Source organism: Hippocampus bargibanti, linkage group LG18, assembly GCF_051943395.1.
Source record: "Hippocampus bargibanti isolate YZ-2025 linkage group LG18, ASM5194339v1, whole genome shotgun sequence".
In the NCBI taxonomy this organism is placed as follows: Eukaryota; Metazoa; Chordata; class Actinopteri; order Syngnathiformes; family Syngnathidae; genus Hippocampus; species Hippocampus bargibanti.
In genome coordinates, this window is record NC_142751.1 from 10,443,978 (window position 1) to 10,457,065 (window position 13,088).

General features: G+C 37.9%; 2 protein-coding genes across 2 annotated transcripts; both read left to right on the forward strand.

Moving 5' to 3' along the window:
• The first annotated feature begins 2,681 nt into the window (after positions 1 to 2,681).
• Positions 2,682 to 8,500, forward strand: plgrkt (plasminogen receptor, C-terminal lysine transmembrane protein). The gene is made up of 5 exons (XM_089020868.1): positions 2,682 to 2,822; positions 3,134 to 3,247; positions 5,721 to 5,851; positions 6,960 to 7,069; positions 8,126 to 8,500. Exons 2-5 carry the CDS (start codon positions 3,167 to 3,169, stop codon positions 8,251 to 8,253), a joined length of 450 nt encoding a protein of 149 aa, XP_088876994.1. The 5' UTR covers positions 2,682 to 2,822; positions 3,134 to 3,166; the 3' UTR covers positions 8,254 to 8,500.
• Positions 8,501 to 8,637: 137 nt separating this feature from the next.
• Positions 8,638 to 12,912, forward strand: rln1 (relaxin 1). The gene is made up of 2 exons (XM_089020867.1): positions 8,638 to 10,152; positions 11,755 to 12,912. Exons 1-2 carry the CDS (start codon positions 9,969 to 9,971, stop codon positions 12,048 to 12,050), a joined length of 480 nt encoding a protein of 159 aa, XP_088876993.1. The 5' UTR covers positions 8,638 to 9,968; the 3' UTR covers positions 12,051 to 12,912.
• Positions 12,913 to 13,088: the final 176 nt, after the last annotated feature.

Below are 13,088 nucleotides of genomic sequence, written 5' to 3' on the forward strand. Positions count from 1 at the left end.
ATTTTACAGTCACAGGATAAGTTTTTCTGTGGGCGCCAGCGTTCACTCAACCCGAAAGTAGCTCAAATAGAAAACTAGCCAGCTAGCTAATAGATAGCTATCTTTCGAGATAGATAGCCATATAGCTAATCGATAGTTAGCTAGCCTGCGAGCCAGACAGCTAATAGCCAGCTAGATAGCCAACTGCTTTTTTAAACAAATTACCCATTTTGTAATGATTTAGTTCATATTTTATTTGATAGTAACCACTCCCTTATGATATGTTTTTAATAAAGGGGAACACATCAATGTAAGTTTCCGGAAGTAAAAAAAAATACAGAATTTCACAAATTATAAAGGTTTATTGAATTGCATTTATTTGATTTTTTTCATTATTTAACACTGTCATATTCTTTTTTTATTGTGAAAACCACATTGCCGTTTCATGATGCCGTATTTTTATTGCATGAAATATCTCAGTGAGGCAATGATTTCCTTTTTTTTTTTTCCTGTAGGCAGCATGTCATGCTTATTCGTCATAAGAAATGCACAATTTAAAAATTTGAGGAAGAAGTTATTTATTTCACACTCCTGTGATCATACAATGATGCAAGATTAAATAGTTTCCATATTCCATATTTTTTTGGTGTATAAGGTGCACCGGAGTATAAGGCGCACCCCAATGAATGGTGTATTGTATTTTCACTCTTTTTCCATATATAAGGCACACCAGACTATAAGGTACACCATCAATGAATGAAAAGGAATTTTCATATAATCAAATATAATACATAAATATACAAAAGTTTTCCAAATATAAGGCACATCACATTATAAGGCGCTACAGTAGAGGCTGGGGTTACACACTACTTCTGGAGTCAATCGACTTCACATATAAGGCGCACCTGCGTCTACGGCGCAGGGCCATCTTTTGAAGAAAATCAAGGCTTTTGGGTGCACCTTATATCCCGGAAAAAACAGTAACTGATTTTATTGACTCTGAACACTTCCTCATGCAGTCATTGTGATTTTTAATCGAAAAGCATGACAGGGTGGGGATGGCTTTTAAAACGTACATGTCCTGGGACATATCAAGATTCATTGCATCCAGAACTAATAAATACAAATAGTAAATATATCAAAACATAAAACTCTACAATAAAAAAAATCGATAATCTGCATTTCATATTTTAAAATGAGTTTTCTCAATCGAGAAAATCTACCATGGAGGTGTTTGATTTGTGAGTACAGGTGGATGGCTCCATCTAGTGGCGTTTTGGAGACTGCAGGCAAGAAGGGAAATGCTTGCTGTTTCTTTCCACCCAATGTCGATAATAATAACTTTTAAAGTCATTGTTTTTTTCATGGAAAATTTAGAAATTCAATTTAATTCTCACAACTTCCCCTTTATTAACTCATTCACTTCTGTATTCGCAGCCACATGCGCCAGCATTCACTCAACCTGGAATAACTCAAATAGATAGAACGTTAGCTAGCTAGCTAATGGATAACTAATAGACAGCTCGCTAGTTAGATAGAGAATAGATAGCTCGCTAGTTAGATAGTTTTAGTCACACTCTGATAAAAAAACAATGGCAGGTAGCACTCAAACAAAAAAAAAAAAAAAAACGTGTCCACTCCGGTGCCAGGGTTTTTGTCATTGTCACTCGAATTTCTGGACCTACAGAATTTTGAGTTTTAGCACCACATAAACAGACGTGACGTCACGTCAGGAATCGTCACCAACTCGAAAACAAGACCTCCTGAATATTCAGAGCGAGTCTTAAAACTTAAAATACAGTGGTACCTCGGTTCTCGAACATAATTCGTTCCAGGACCCTGTTCGAAAAGTGATTTTTTTTCGAACACTGAAACCAACAGTCCATATGGAAGGTGACTCTCCTTCCATAAGCCATCAACGACCATCAAAAAGGTAAATACAACTTTATTTTACAGCACAGTTTATTTCTTTAATTACAGTCCTCATGTAATGCGCCTTTCTTTCCAAACAGCAATTCCCTTTGACCTCCAACGCCATTCCATCAAGCCATAAATGATGTAAATAAAGTGACTTTATGATACAATGCAGTGTATTTCTTTCATTACAATACAATAGCACATTTATTATACATAGAATAAGGTATGTTTTGTGTAGTTTTTTAGGCTTATTTAGTTGAAAAGTATATTTTATGGAAACCCGGGAACGGATTATTCCCATTTTAATGGTTTCCTATGGGATTTTTTTTTTTAGATACATACTTTTCGCCTTACACACTGTCTGGGAACCACTTAAGTTCGTAAGTTGAGGTCTCACTGTATTCAATTTGATACCTAAACTGCAACTTAATTTGATTCAAATTCAGATAGAAGCAAACAAGAAATAAATAAACACGGATTTTATCGTCGATAATTATTCAGTCTCTTACCTTGAGTGTGAATTTGTCATGTGCCCGTCCCAATTTCGAGCCCATGTATTTTGTGTCCTCCACACCCACGGTTAGTGTGACATCATTGAAAAAGCTATACATATATTCTGTAGATCCCTGTATATACAGTACAGCAATAGATAAATTAATATAAAATAACCACAAACAATTATAAATATAGAATCGTGTTTATGTGTCTTTCAGTATATGACTATTCTTGTGAAAATTACGTCTTGTTTTATTTTGAAAAATCCAACCAGAAGTGCATAATCAGTCTACTCTTAAAACTTAACAAATACTCAACCCGGAAATTCCGAATCCATGATGGTTGGTTGCCCATTGATAATTCGTGTAATTACGTAATGAGGAAGTCCTGCGCGGGTTTGTAGAGTCACCTTGATTTCAAGACTTAACCCGGTGCGTATCTTTTTATAGATATTTTATTTCATTGCCTCAATACAAACTCCTTTGAGGCAATTCGTGTTTTCTTATTTGCTATTATATTAGCCGTACACGGCTAGCCGCGGCTAATTCGGAAGTGAACCACATGCATTTGAATCTTTTAGTTCGGAAAAAAAGAACGTTAAATGCAGATAAGACTGAAGAGTCCAATGTGTTACTTCCGATGTATAAAAGAGTCAGTTACAAAAGTCTTGTAGTAAATGCATTAACTGACAACGTCACCTATTTTGTTTGTGCGCAATCATTTTATTGTTCGTTTATTTTAGATTTCTAGCTGCTCGGTGGTAACCATCGCCACCATGGGTTTTCTTCTTTCCAAGTCCATGGATGAAAACATGAAAAAGCAGCAAGAGTTTATGCTGCACAACTCCAGGCTTCAGGTGAGTCAGATCACAATGGGGCTTTCGTAGAACCATTCACCATGATTATTCATAGCTGCAAATTACATCGCAGGTGTATCGCACAGGGAGATCTGACCATTTAGGCGAATTGTTCTGTTATTTGTACCTTCATTTTCTGCCCCTTATGCCAGCTGTACTCATTTGAGATGAAGATTCATCCTTTTTTTCTGAACCTGCGGCCAAAAAGACCTCAAGTCAGAGATTGTCATTTGCGGATTGTTTCATTTGTCAGATACAGATGCGCTGAACCACGGTTGGAGCAGCTGGCCAGCCACGAGGCAAAAATCAACACACCTGATGGTGTCGAGTCATATCGCTGACTCAAAGAGAGATGATGTGTTTCAAGTTTTGTTATTTTTAGATGCCAACTTTCTGTTTAGAAATTTCATAGGTGTTAAACTAAAGACCTGAGGACTTGCAGGCATATAATCTTTTGGGGTGATCCCTCTTAATCCAATTTTGTCGTCCTAGCGTTCATGCTAAGTGCATTTTTTTAATCTTAATTTTTTCTCAAAATGTGGACCTTCATTTTTTTTCAGTTATTACAGGCATTTTTTTTCTCTTCCATTCCCCTAAAAAGAAATTATTATTCAATTAACTCATTCACTGCCCGAAATGTGCAAAAATGTGTCCACTCCAGTGCCAGGAAGTGAAAGAAGTAAGGAAGTGCGTACATAAGGAAGAAGTAAGGAATTAAGGAAAAACTAATGAAGGGACGAAATATCTAAAGAAGTAAGGAAGTAAGTCAGGAAGGAATGAAGTAAGGAAGGAAAAAGTGAGTAAGGAATGGATGAATGAATGAATGAATGAATGAATGAAGCACAAGTAAGGAAGACGTAAGGAAGGGACCAATGAAGGAACTAAGGAAGGAATTAAGGGGTAAGGAAGGAAGTAATGAATGAATGAATGAATGAATGAATGAAGAACAAGGAAGAAACTATGGAAGGAAGTAAGTAACGAAGGAACTAAGGACGACACTAAAGAAGGAGATAAGGAAGAAAGTAAGGTAGGAACTAAGGAAGAAACTAAGGAAGGAATGAATGAAGGAAGGAGAAGGAATGAATGAAAGAAGAAACTTAAGTAAGGATGTAAAGGAAGGAAGGAATCCTCCCTCCCTCCCTCGCTCCCTACCTTATTACCAACAGGGATTTCAGCCAATACAGAATTTGCGCAAAGGCGACGCAAGATATTCAATCCAAACATTTGATTGCTATTTGAATACCCCGCACGTGATTAATTGAACATTAGTTGCCAGCGGGGGATCGGATTTCAGAAGAGAGCGAAAAAAAATGGCCGACTTCTTAAAAGTCGTTTTAAAAAAGAACAACATGTCTTGATTGCGTACATTCATTGTGTATTAACGGACCTCTGACGTAATTGCTGGGGAAGCATTCTGATTTCGCCTGATTGTTTTTGTGCTGGTCAAGTCACGCTCGTCCGCATGAGGTCACAGTAGGAGGTCGCTAAGTGTCAAGAACAATGACGGCATCATTTGGCTACCATTAAAAAAAAAAACAAAAAAAACTACAGTTCAGAAGAAAAACATTTCACGCATACCCAAAAGTGAATGCACGGGTCTGTCCACTCTGTCACTCATATTTCCACCCCAAACAGGGTCGACCACTGAACCCTTTAATTAAATTACACGTGTCATTCAAATCTTCCGGTGTCAAAAATTGTGATATACAGTGATATTTGTTAGCTTACGAATTTAATTGGTTCCCAGACAAAGTGTGTAAGGTGAAAAGTGTGTATCCCAAAAATCAATTTCCCAGAGGAAACCATTAAAATGAGAATAATCCGTTCCCAGGTCCCCATTACCTTTGTGATGGTGGTTAAAGGCTTGATGGAATAGAGTGGCCGGTTTCCTCAGCATTAAACACTTGATGAGGAACGTAACTTTCTTCTTTCACCATCTTGAGGAATGATCCCTTGTAGGTTCTTTTTCTGCGGGAATTTTATCTAGTTCCTCATCAATTGTGTCCTGTTTAGCTGGGTTGATAGCTTTTTGCATCGCGTGTACAGATGGCTTGTGCGAGTTATTTGTGGAGCCTGATTGATGGGATATTTTAACCTTGCAGTCTACACTCTGCCTTTCTTATCAAAGTTGAAACTCTCCCTGTCGTCTGCCTGTCTCTTTAATGCTTCAACCATCCCTCCCCCCCACTGCTGCGTTCTTGACCAATCACGTAGCTTTAACCGAAGACTGGGGCGGGGAATAGAGGACAAAAACAGTCGGCTGCCATTTTGTTGTTAGGACAACGGGCTCGTTCGCGAATGACACATCACTCAGTGTGGCAGCTTCGTGTGTATCCCGAAAAAATTTGTATGCCAAGGTAAAATTTTTTATAAATTTAACGTTTGTAAACCGTAACGTTTGTAAACCGAAAAGTTCGTAAGCCAAGGGGTTCGTAAACCGAGGTATCACAGTATGTGTATGTTTATTTTACAGCTGGAGCGTCAGTTAATGATGCAGAACCAGATGAGGGAGCGACAAATGGCCATGCAGGTTGCCTGGTCAAGAGAGTTCATCAAATATTTTGGTACATTCTTCGTGGTGGCCTCCACCGGCTTAACCATGGGGTGAGTGTCAGAGATGTTTGTTCGTACACTGTGAACAAAGGCTAAAACACAGGAAGATTGACGTTTACTGCCGGCAGGGCATAGCCATTCTTGACCGACGCCCTCTGATAAGCTATTTATTGAGAGTATATGCAAATTTTAAGTGATACATTAGTATCACATAGTTACACAGTCTTCTTGATTTGAATACCACGTCCATGGACATCCCAAGCACCAACATCCATAAACCAACAGAACATAGATATTTCAATGGGCTGTCTTTCCATGAACTAATAATAATAATAATATACATTTCATTTCTAAGCGCCTTTCAAAACTCTCAAGGTCACTTTACAGTCACATGATCAGTTTTTCTGTGGGTGAGCAGCGGCAGCCACATGCGCCAGCGTTCACTCAACCCGGAATAACTCAGAAAGTTGGCTAGCTAGCTAATAGCTAGCTCATAGAGCGCAAGCTAGCTAGTTAGATAGCTAATACAGTAAAGTCTCGTTATATCGATATCGGATATATCGATAATCCCGGTTATATCGATACTATTTCTATGCACGCACGGAGAAAATTACATGCAAACAGGGTCGGATATATCGATAGTCCCGGTTATAGCGATATTTTTTCGGACTCCCTTGAATATCGATATAACGAGACTTTACTGTAGATAGCAAATAGATAGCTAGGTAGCCAGTGTGATAGCTATCTTGGGAACCAGCTAGATAGCTAGCTAGATAGCTCAAGTGAGCAACATGAAACTTTTAAATATGATAACTTCTACTCTGTCTATTCTCTATTAGTAAGTTTCACACCTCGCCGAGGCGTGAGTGCATTTTCACCTTTTCACGTTTTTGTCCAGTGGCCTTTTGCCGTTGTCGCAATCGGACCGTCGCAAAATGTCAGTTTTCATACGACTGACTGGCTTTTCTCACCAATCGCAGCAGCCAGTCTGGCAACGTACAAATCATTTCCTGTGTGTCCATTTTTTAACCCTTTCATGCACTTGGTAAGCTGATGACGTAATAAGCTGCCCATTGTCGCAACCGCTGTCTCTGAAAGAGGAAAAAATATTATTATTATTAAAATAGAATTTTTAGCTTATGGTATTTTTCTTCCGCAGTGCCTTAAAAAGAAAGAAACCAGCTCTTCTGGCTCCAATCTTGCCGCTCAGCTTCATATTAGCTTTTCAAGTGGACGGCGCCTATGGGACACTTTTTCACCGAATTCGAGGTAAGGGAAGTCAAGGCTAATTCATGTTGGCTTCATTTCGTGCAGGCTCGCCAAACTTTAAGAATTCCTTGGTGGACTCGGTTCTGCGCCCTGAGGAACAATAATTTGAAATGCTGCATACTCTCTTAATATTCTGTTCAAATGGATGAGCCTTTATTAGTCTCACAGTAGACAAATTTACATTATATAGCATTAGATAGCTAGCTAGTTCGACAGCTAGCTGGATAGCTAGCTGGACAGCGAGCTAGTTCGACAGTTAGCTGGATAGGGAGCTAGATAGCTTGCTGGATAGCTTGTTGGATAGATAGCTGAATAGCTATCTAGTTTGATAGCTAATAGATAGCTATCTCGATAGCCAGCTAGATAGCTAATAATAATACATTTAATTTCTAAGCGCCTTTCAAAACTCAAGAACATTTTTTTTTTTTGTGTGCGGGTGAGCAGCGGCAGCCATTCACGCTAGCGTTCACTCTACCCGGAAGCAATACAGCATCAAAGTGATGAAAGTATTAGGAAAGCAAAGGAAGAAGTAGAAAAACAAAATATAGGAGCTTCAGTAAAGGCAGCCAGTCTCGCGACGCCATCTTTAAGTCAAAACAACAACAAAAAAAAAACCCCAAATATCAAATCATGTGACACAACACAAAAGACACAAACAGTCTTTCAATCTTCAGCACTTTCTGGACCCTCTTCATTGTAATAAGCAGTTCTCGATGAAAAAGGAGAGGATCATAGCATCCTTTTCACCAGTGGATCAGGGACGTCATCGTGGAATGCGCACGTCTGCTACAAGCTAAATGTTGAAAGCAAACACGAAGCTGTAGCATCCATTGAGGAAAAGAGATTGTCTCGCATCTCCTGTCCCACGTAAATCCGCTTCATTTCCAAGCTGCGACAGTTCCACATCCGACAGCCCTCTGTAAAATTGTTGTTTCAAGTAGAGGGCGGATGTAGTTCTATTTGGGTCCAAAATAGGAGAAGGTGAACGTCTATAGCCCAAAAAACATCCGTTCTGCTTTCCCATTTGTTTTTTTTTTTGTTTTTTTGTTTTTTTAGGTGAAGCCGAGGGTATCATGACGTCTGAAAACGACCGTCTGGACTTGCCTCATGGGATGCCGACTTTTGATAGCATCGAGAAAGCCCGACGCGCTAAAAACAACCTGGCTTCTTTCTTGGAGAGATAACAATGTCATCGTCCCAAAAGACGCTTTCACGGTAAAAACCGTCCATTTACGCTTGTCATACTGCTCGCAGTTGGGGGAAGAGGAACGTATGAGATGTTGCTTTTTGAAAGACGCAGTAGAATTCAATGGCAAATATAATCCGTATACAAAACTTTATAATAACTTTCTTGAAGATTAATCCGGTTTAGAGCATCCGTTTCAAACCTGCGCAATGTGGATCAACTTCATTAAAAGTGATGATACTGCACATTTGTATTCATATTCATATTCACACGATCATTCCTGCTATTTTTTTTTTTCAAATCCGCTATATGGGTGCATCTAGATGAATTAGAATGTGGTTGGGATGCTAACATATTTCAGTTGTATGATCCGAACAGTGCGACTTGACATACATTCACTGAACATGGTCAAATATGGAGTATTTAAAATTTCGGATTCAAACTCACAACTAAAGAAATTCCCAGATTCATCAACTGAGGAAGTTAGAATATATAATGTTTTTCTGAAAAGAGAAAAAATGGGAACTTTTCGATCCCATTCTGACAAATTGAGATCATATTCATAATTTTATAATAACATTTATAAGCGCCTTTCAAAACTCTCAAGGTCACTTTACGGTCAAGGTTTTGTGTGGGTGAGCAGCGGCGGCCACACGCGCCAGCGTTCACTAAACCTGGGATAACTCAGATAGAAAGCTAGCTATCCAGGTAATAGATAGCTATCTATCTATTATCTAGCTAGCTATCTAGTTCGATAGCTAGCTAGATAGATAGCTAGCTAGTTCAATAGCTAGTTAGCTGGATAGCTAGCTACATCGCTAGCTAGCTAGTTCGATACCTAGATAGCTCGTTCGATAGCCCTGGATAACTCAAATAGATAGAAAGCTAGCTAGTTCTATTGCATGATAGCTCGCTAGTACTATTGCATGATACCTAGCTAGCTGGATAGCCAGCTGGATAGCTAATAATAATAATAATAATAATAATAATCCATTTAAATTCTAAGCACCTTTCAAAACTCTCAAGGACACTTGACAGTCACGGGATAAGACCTTTTTTTTGTGTGGGTGAGCAGCGGCAGCCATTCGCGCTAGCGTTCACACTACCTGAAAGTAACACAGCAGCAAAGTTATGCAAGGAAAAGGAAATAAAGAAGTAGAAAAACAATATACAGCAGCTGCTGGAAAGGCAGCCACTCTCGCGGCGCCATCTTGAAGTAGTAGATAGCAAATAGCTAGCTTGCTAGACAGCCAGATAGATAGAAAGGTAGCTAGCCAGCTAGTTAATTCCAAAATTATATGGTTCCGGAGCCATATAATTTAGTGTTGACTCGAGAAGAGCCTCGAGTTAACACACCAGACTTACAATTTTTTTTGCATCACCATGTGCAAATGTAGACATAATCATTGTTTCAAAAAAATCTACCGGAAATAACTTGCGTGTCTACACGCTCAACAATTGAAGGTGACAAAATGAAAACAACATCTTGAACCTGCGAAGAAAGAAAGCTCCGCGCGGCAATACCCGTTGGTCAAAATGACGCACGGGCAGAGAGAGAGAGAGACTCAACAAAATTAAGCAGAGCTCTATAAAAGATGTGGTCCACTCCAAAGAAAACAAACTAAGCCCCATGAGGCCAGAGGACATTTTTCTTTGTCTTATTTTTGAAAATGGAAGCCGATTACCTGCAGTGACCGCTGATTGTTGAGAAGCATGTTTTTGAGAGTGGCGGTATGCGTTTTGCTGGTTATGTACGGCGACGCGCGACCTCAAACCATCCACCGAGCGTTCCTGCCCAGGGAATACGGAGTCAAGTTATGCGGGAGGGAATTCATACGAGCCGTTATTTTCACCTGCGGAGGCTCCCGATGGAAAAGACTCATTGATGCGGACTATGGTGAGCGGACCTTTTGTTGTTCTTCTGAAATTGTCATGTGAAAAGTGGATTACAGACACTCCCCTACTTACGAATATTCGAGTTACCAACACATACCTGTCAACTTTGGCTAATAGCTGCCCTTATAAATGATTACAATTCCCATATAAAAGTTGTAGTTCTCCGTACATTATTTTAAATTATCAAAAAAAAAACAATAACAAGCGGAAATTCAGGTAGCTTAACACGCATGTGCACGTTATGCTTTTATCAATACGACCGTATAATAATAATAATAATAGTACTAAAAATAATACTAATAGTACTAAAAATAATAATAATACGAATAATAATACTAATAATAATAATAACAATAATACTAATAAAAATAATACTACTAATAATACTAAAAATAATAACAGTAATAAAAATACTATAAATAATAATAAAATAATAAAAAAGAATAAAAATAAAAATAATACTACTAATAATACTAAAAATAATACTACTAATAATACTAAAAATAATAAAAGTAATAATAATATACATAATAATAATAATAATAATAATAATAATACATTTCATTTATATAAAATCATCTGTATAAAAAGTATATACAATTGAGGATTATTTTAGCTGGTTTACCGTGATCGGCGGCAGGTTTGCCGTGATCAAATCCAGTTTTGACAAATTGGATTTGAGCCAAAATAGTCGTTGTAAAAACGGTCCAGTTTTGGCCCCGTGTAAAGGTTGTGGTACGCCGTACATTATTTGAAATGATAAAAAAAAAGTATACAATATGGGCAAAACGTATCAATCGATAGGTATGCGAACAACGCTACATACGAACATTTAGTATTATCTCCAGTTGTACATGTACATATATTTTACAGAGCATATATTATATTAAATGTTTGTTTCAGTACAAATCAATACAGGTTACTTATACAAGCCTTAAACATACTTATATTAACCTTAAGCATCCTTGTACAAATCTTATATACATTCCATACACAATACAGCACTGAAGCAACTTGCGAACAAATACGCCTATCGAACGACCGTTCAGAACGTATGTCGTTCGTAAATTGGGGAGCGTCTGTATTTGTCATGAGTGAAATGAAAAGTGCCTTAAAGCATAAGATTGGTTGTTTTTCTACTTTTAAATAATTATTTTGTCAGTTCTATTCCACGAACAGAATTGGAATTATTATTTTTAATAAAAAAACGGATGTGACCATTGCTTTTCATTGAACAGAAAGGAAAAAATACGTTGTTTTGAACACCCAATTCCGTGAACTTCATCCAACACGTTGTCTCTAAACCACAAATGGAGAAGAATTGCTTTATTGTATGCCTTTTAAACATAAGGCTTCTAAAACACTTAGTGTGCTTTCCCCACAACCACAAAACGTTGTTTTCAATGCAGCGCATGTTCAGACTTGTCCACAAGATGGCGAACCCGCATTAAAAACACGCCACAATATGTTTTAATTGTTTTGTTACAAATGCGCCTTTGCACTGAAATTAAAAATATATATCCACGATTTTTAATGTTTATGTCCACTCACTATAGTGACGGTAAAAATGATCGAAATATGTTAATATGATATTTTTCTCCAGAGTCCTTCCATCGGAGTCCCCGCGGTGACGTCACAATGAAGAGCGAAGAGCTCACTTCCGGATTCCGCAACCTTTTTCCTCGACGGTTCTCTTCCTCCTCAGCCTCCATATTTCCCCCAAATTACAAATTAACCATTCCCGCTGCTACAAACAAGAATGACGAGCACGACCCATCCAAGATGTTTGGTACGCTTGCTCCAAAATGGCGGAGGAGACGGAGGCTCTTTTCTCAAGGCGTAGCGAGCGTTTGCTGCAGTGAAGGTTGTACGAAGAACGATATCGGAGGCTTATGTTGAAAAAAAGACGTCGTGTATGTCCTGTAAATATTTTGTAACAAATTATCCAAGTTTTATTTATGTTGGGATTAAAATATATGACGTCAAACAAGTGTTACGTTGTCCAGTTTCACAATTGTGTTCGACCGCTGTTTTACAGATGATTAAAAGGGGACTCTAAAACTGTGAATCGGAATAAAGTTGATATTATCATCCCACTAATGCCTTAAAAATAGAAAAATAATTACTGAGACAGCAGTTCCACTCTGCATACGTGTCAACCTGCGTGACACTGACCTTACTAACGCCTCAAATTTTCCTTACTGAGGAAAAAAAATACGCGTGTGTAATGTTTCATTGCACAATTTTACTAACAAAAATTCACATGTAAACAATACTTTTAACAACTTACAACATATTTCTAGCAATAATCCAGTATGTTCTTTCTTTGACAAATTGAATTTAGCCACAGCAAAAAAACGAATTTGAATTTGTGTTCTTACGATGTATAATGTTTATAAAAATATGAATGATATTACAGCGAAAAAAAAAAACACGGTACTGTGTAATGTTTAATTTAACTGATTTCAAAATAAAATTCCACTTCACCGGAACTAGTCTTCTCGAAACTATTGTTTCTTCTCGAGACTTTACGCACGGACTTGTGGTCGACTTTGCTTTTTAGGAGTAGCGATATTTGTTATAATTAACATTACTGCTGATATTTAATGACGAAAACGGAATCGAAAATATCTATTATATTTAACAATTTTTGCGTTTCCCGTACAAACTTTCTTGTATGTCGTACACATTTAAAAATGTGCAAAAATCGTACCGAATACGGCCGGTTGACAAGTATGACTGAGAGTTGAACAACTGTGCACCCCCCCCCCCCCCCCAAAAAAAAAAAAAACAAAAAAACAACAACAAATCGGATTAACTCCAAGTCAATAAAGAGTGCTTTGCTGCAATCTTTTGGCTATTTTATAAACTCCCTCTACTGATAGTTTGTAAAATAAACAGTTCCGCCGCCGTATTCTACAGTTTTGGACTTCACTT

What these genes read in the sequence shown, in the direction of transcription:
- plgrkt (XM_089020868.1), top strand. Translation starts at nt 3,167, where the DNA reads ATGGGTTTTCTTCTTTCCAAGTCCATGGATGAAAACATGAAAAAGCAG. An exon ending in TCCACCGGCTTAACCATGGG is followed by an intron (nt 5,852 to 6,959) that starts GTGAGTGTCAGA and finishes TTTCTTCCGCAG; the next exon opens with TGCCTTAAAAAGAAAGAAAC. An exon ending in ACTTTTTCACCGAATTCGAG is followed by an intron (nt 7,070 to 8,125) that starts GTAAGGGAAGTC and finishes TTGTTTTTTTAG; the next exon opens with GTGAAGCCGAGGGTATCATG.
- rln1 (XM_089020867.1), top strand. Translation starts at nt 9,969, where the DNA reads ATGTTTTTGAGAGTGGCGGTATGCGTTTTGCTGGTTATGTACGGCGAC. An exon ending in ACTCATTGATGCGGACTATG is followed by an intron (nt 10,153 to 11,754) that starts GTGAGCGGACCT and finishes ATTTTTCTCCAG; the next exon opens with AGTCCTTCCATCGGAGTCCC.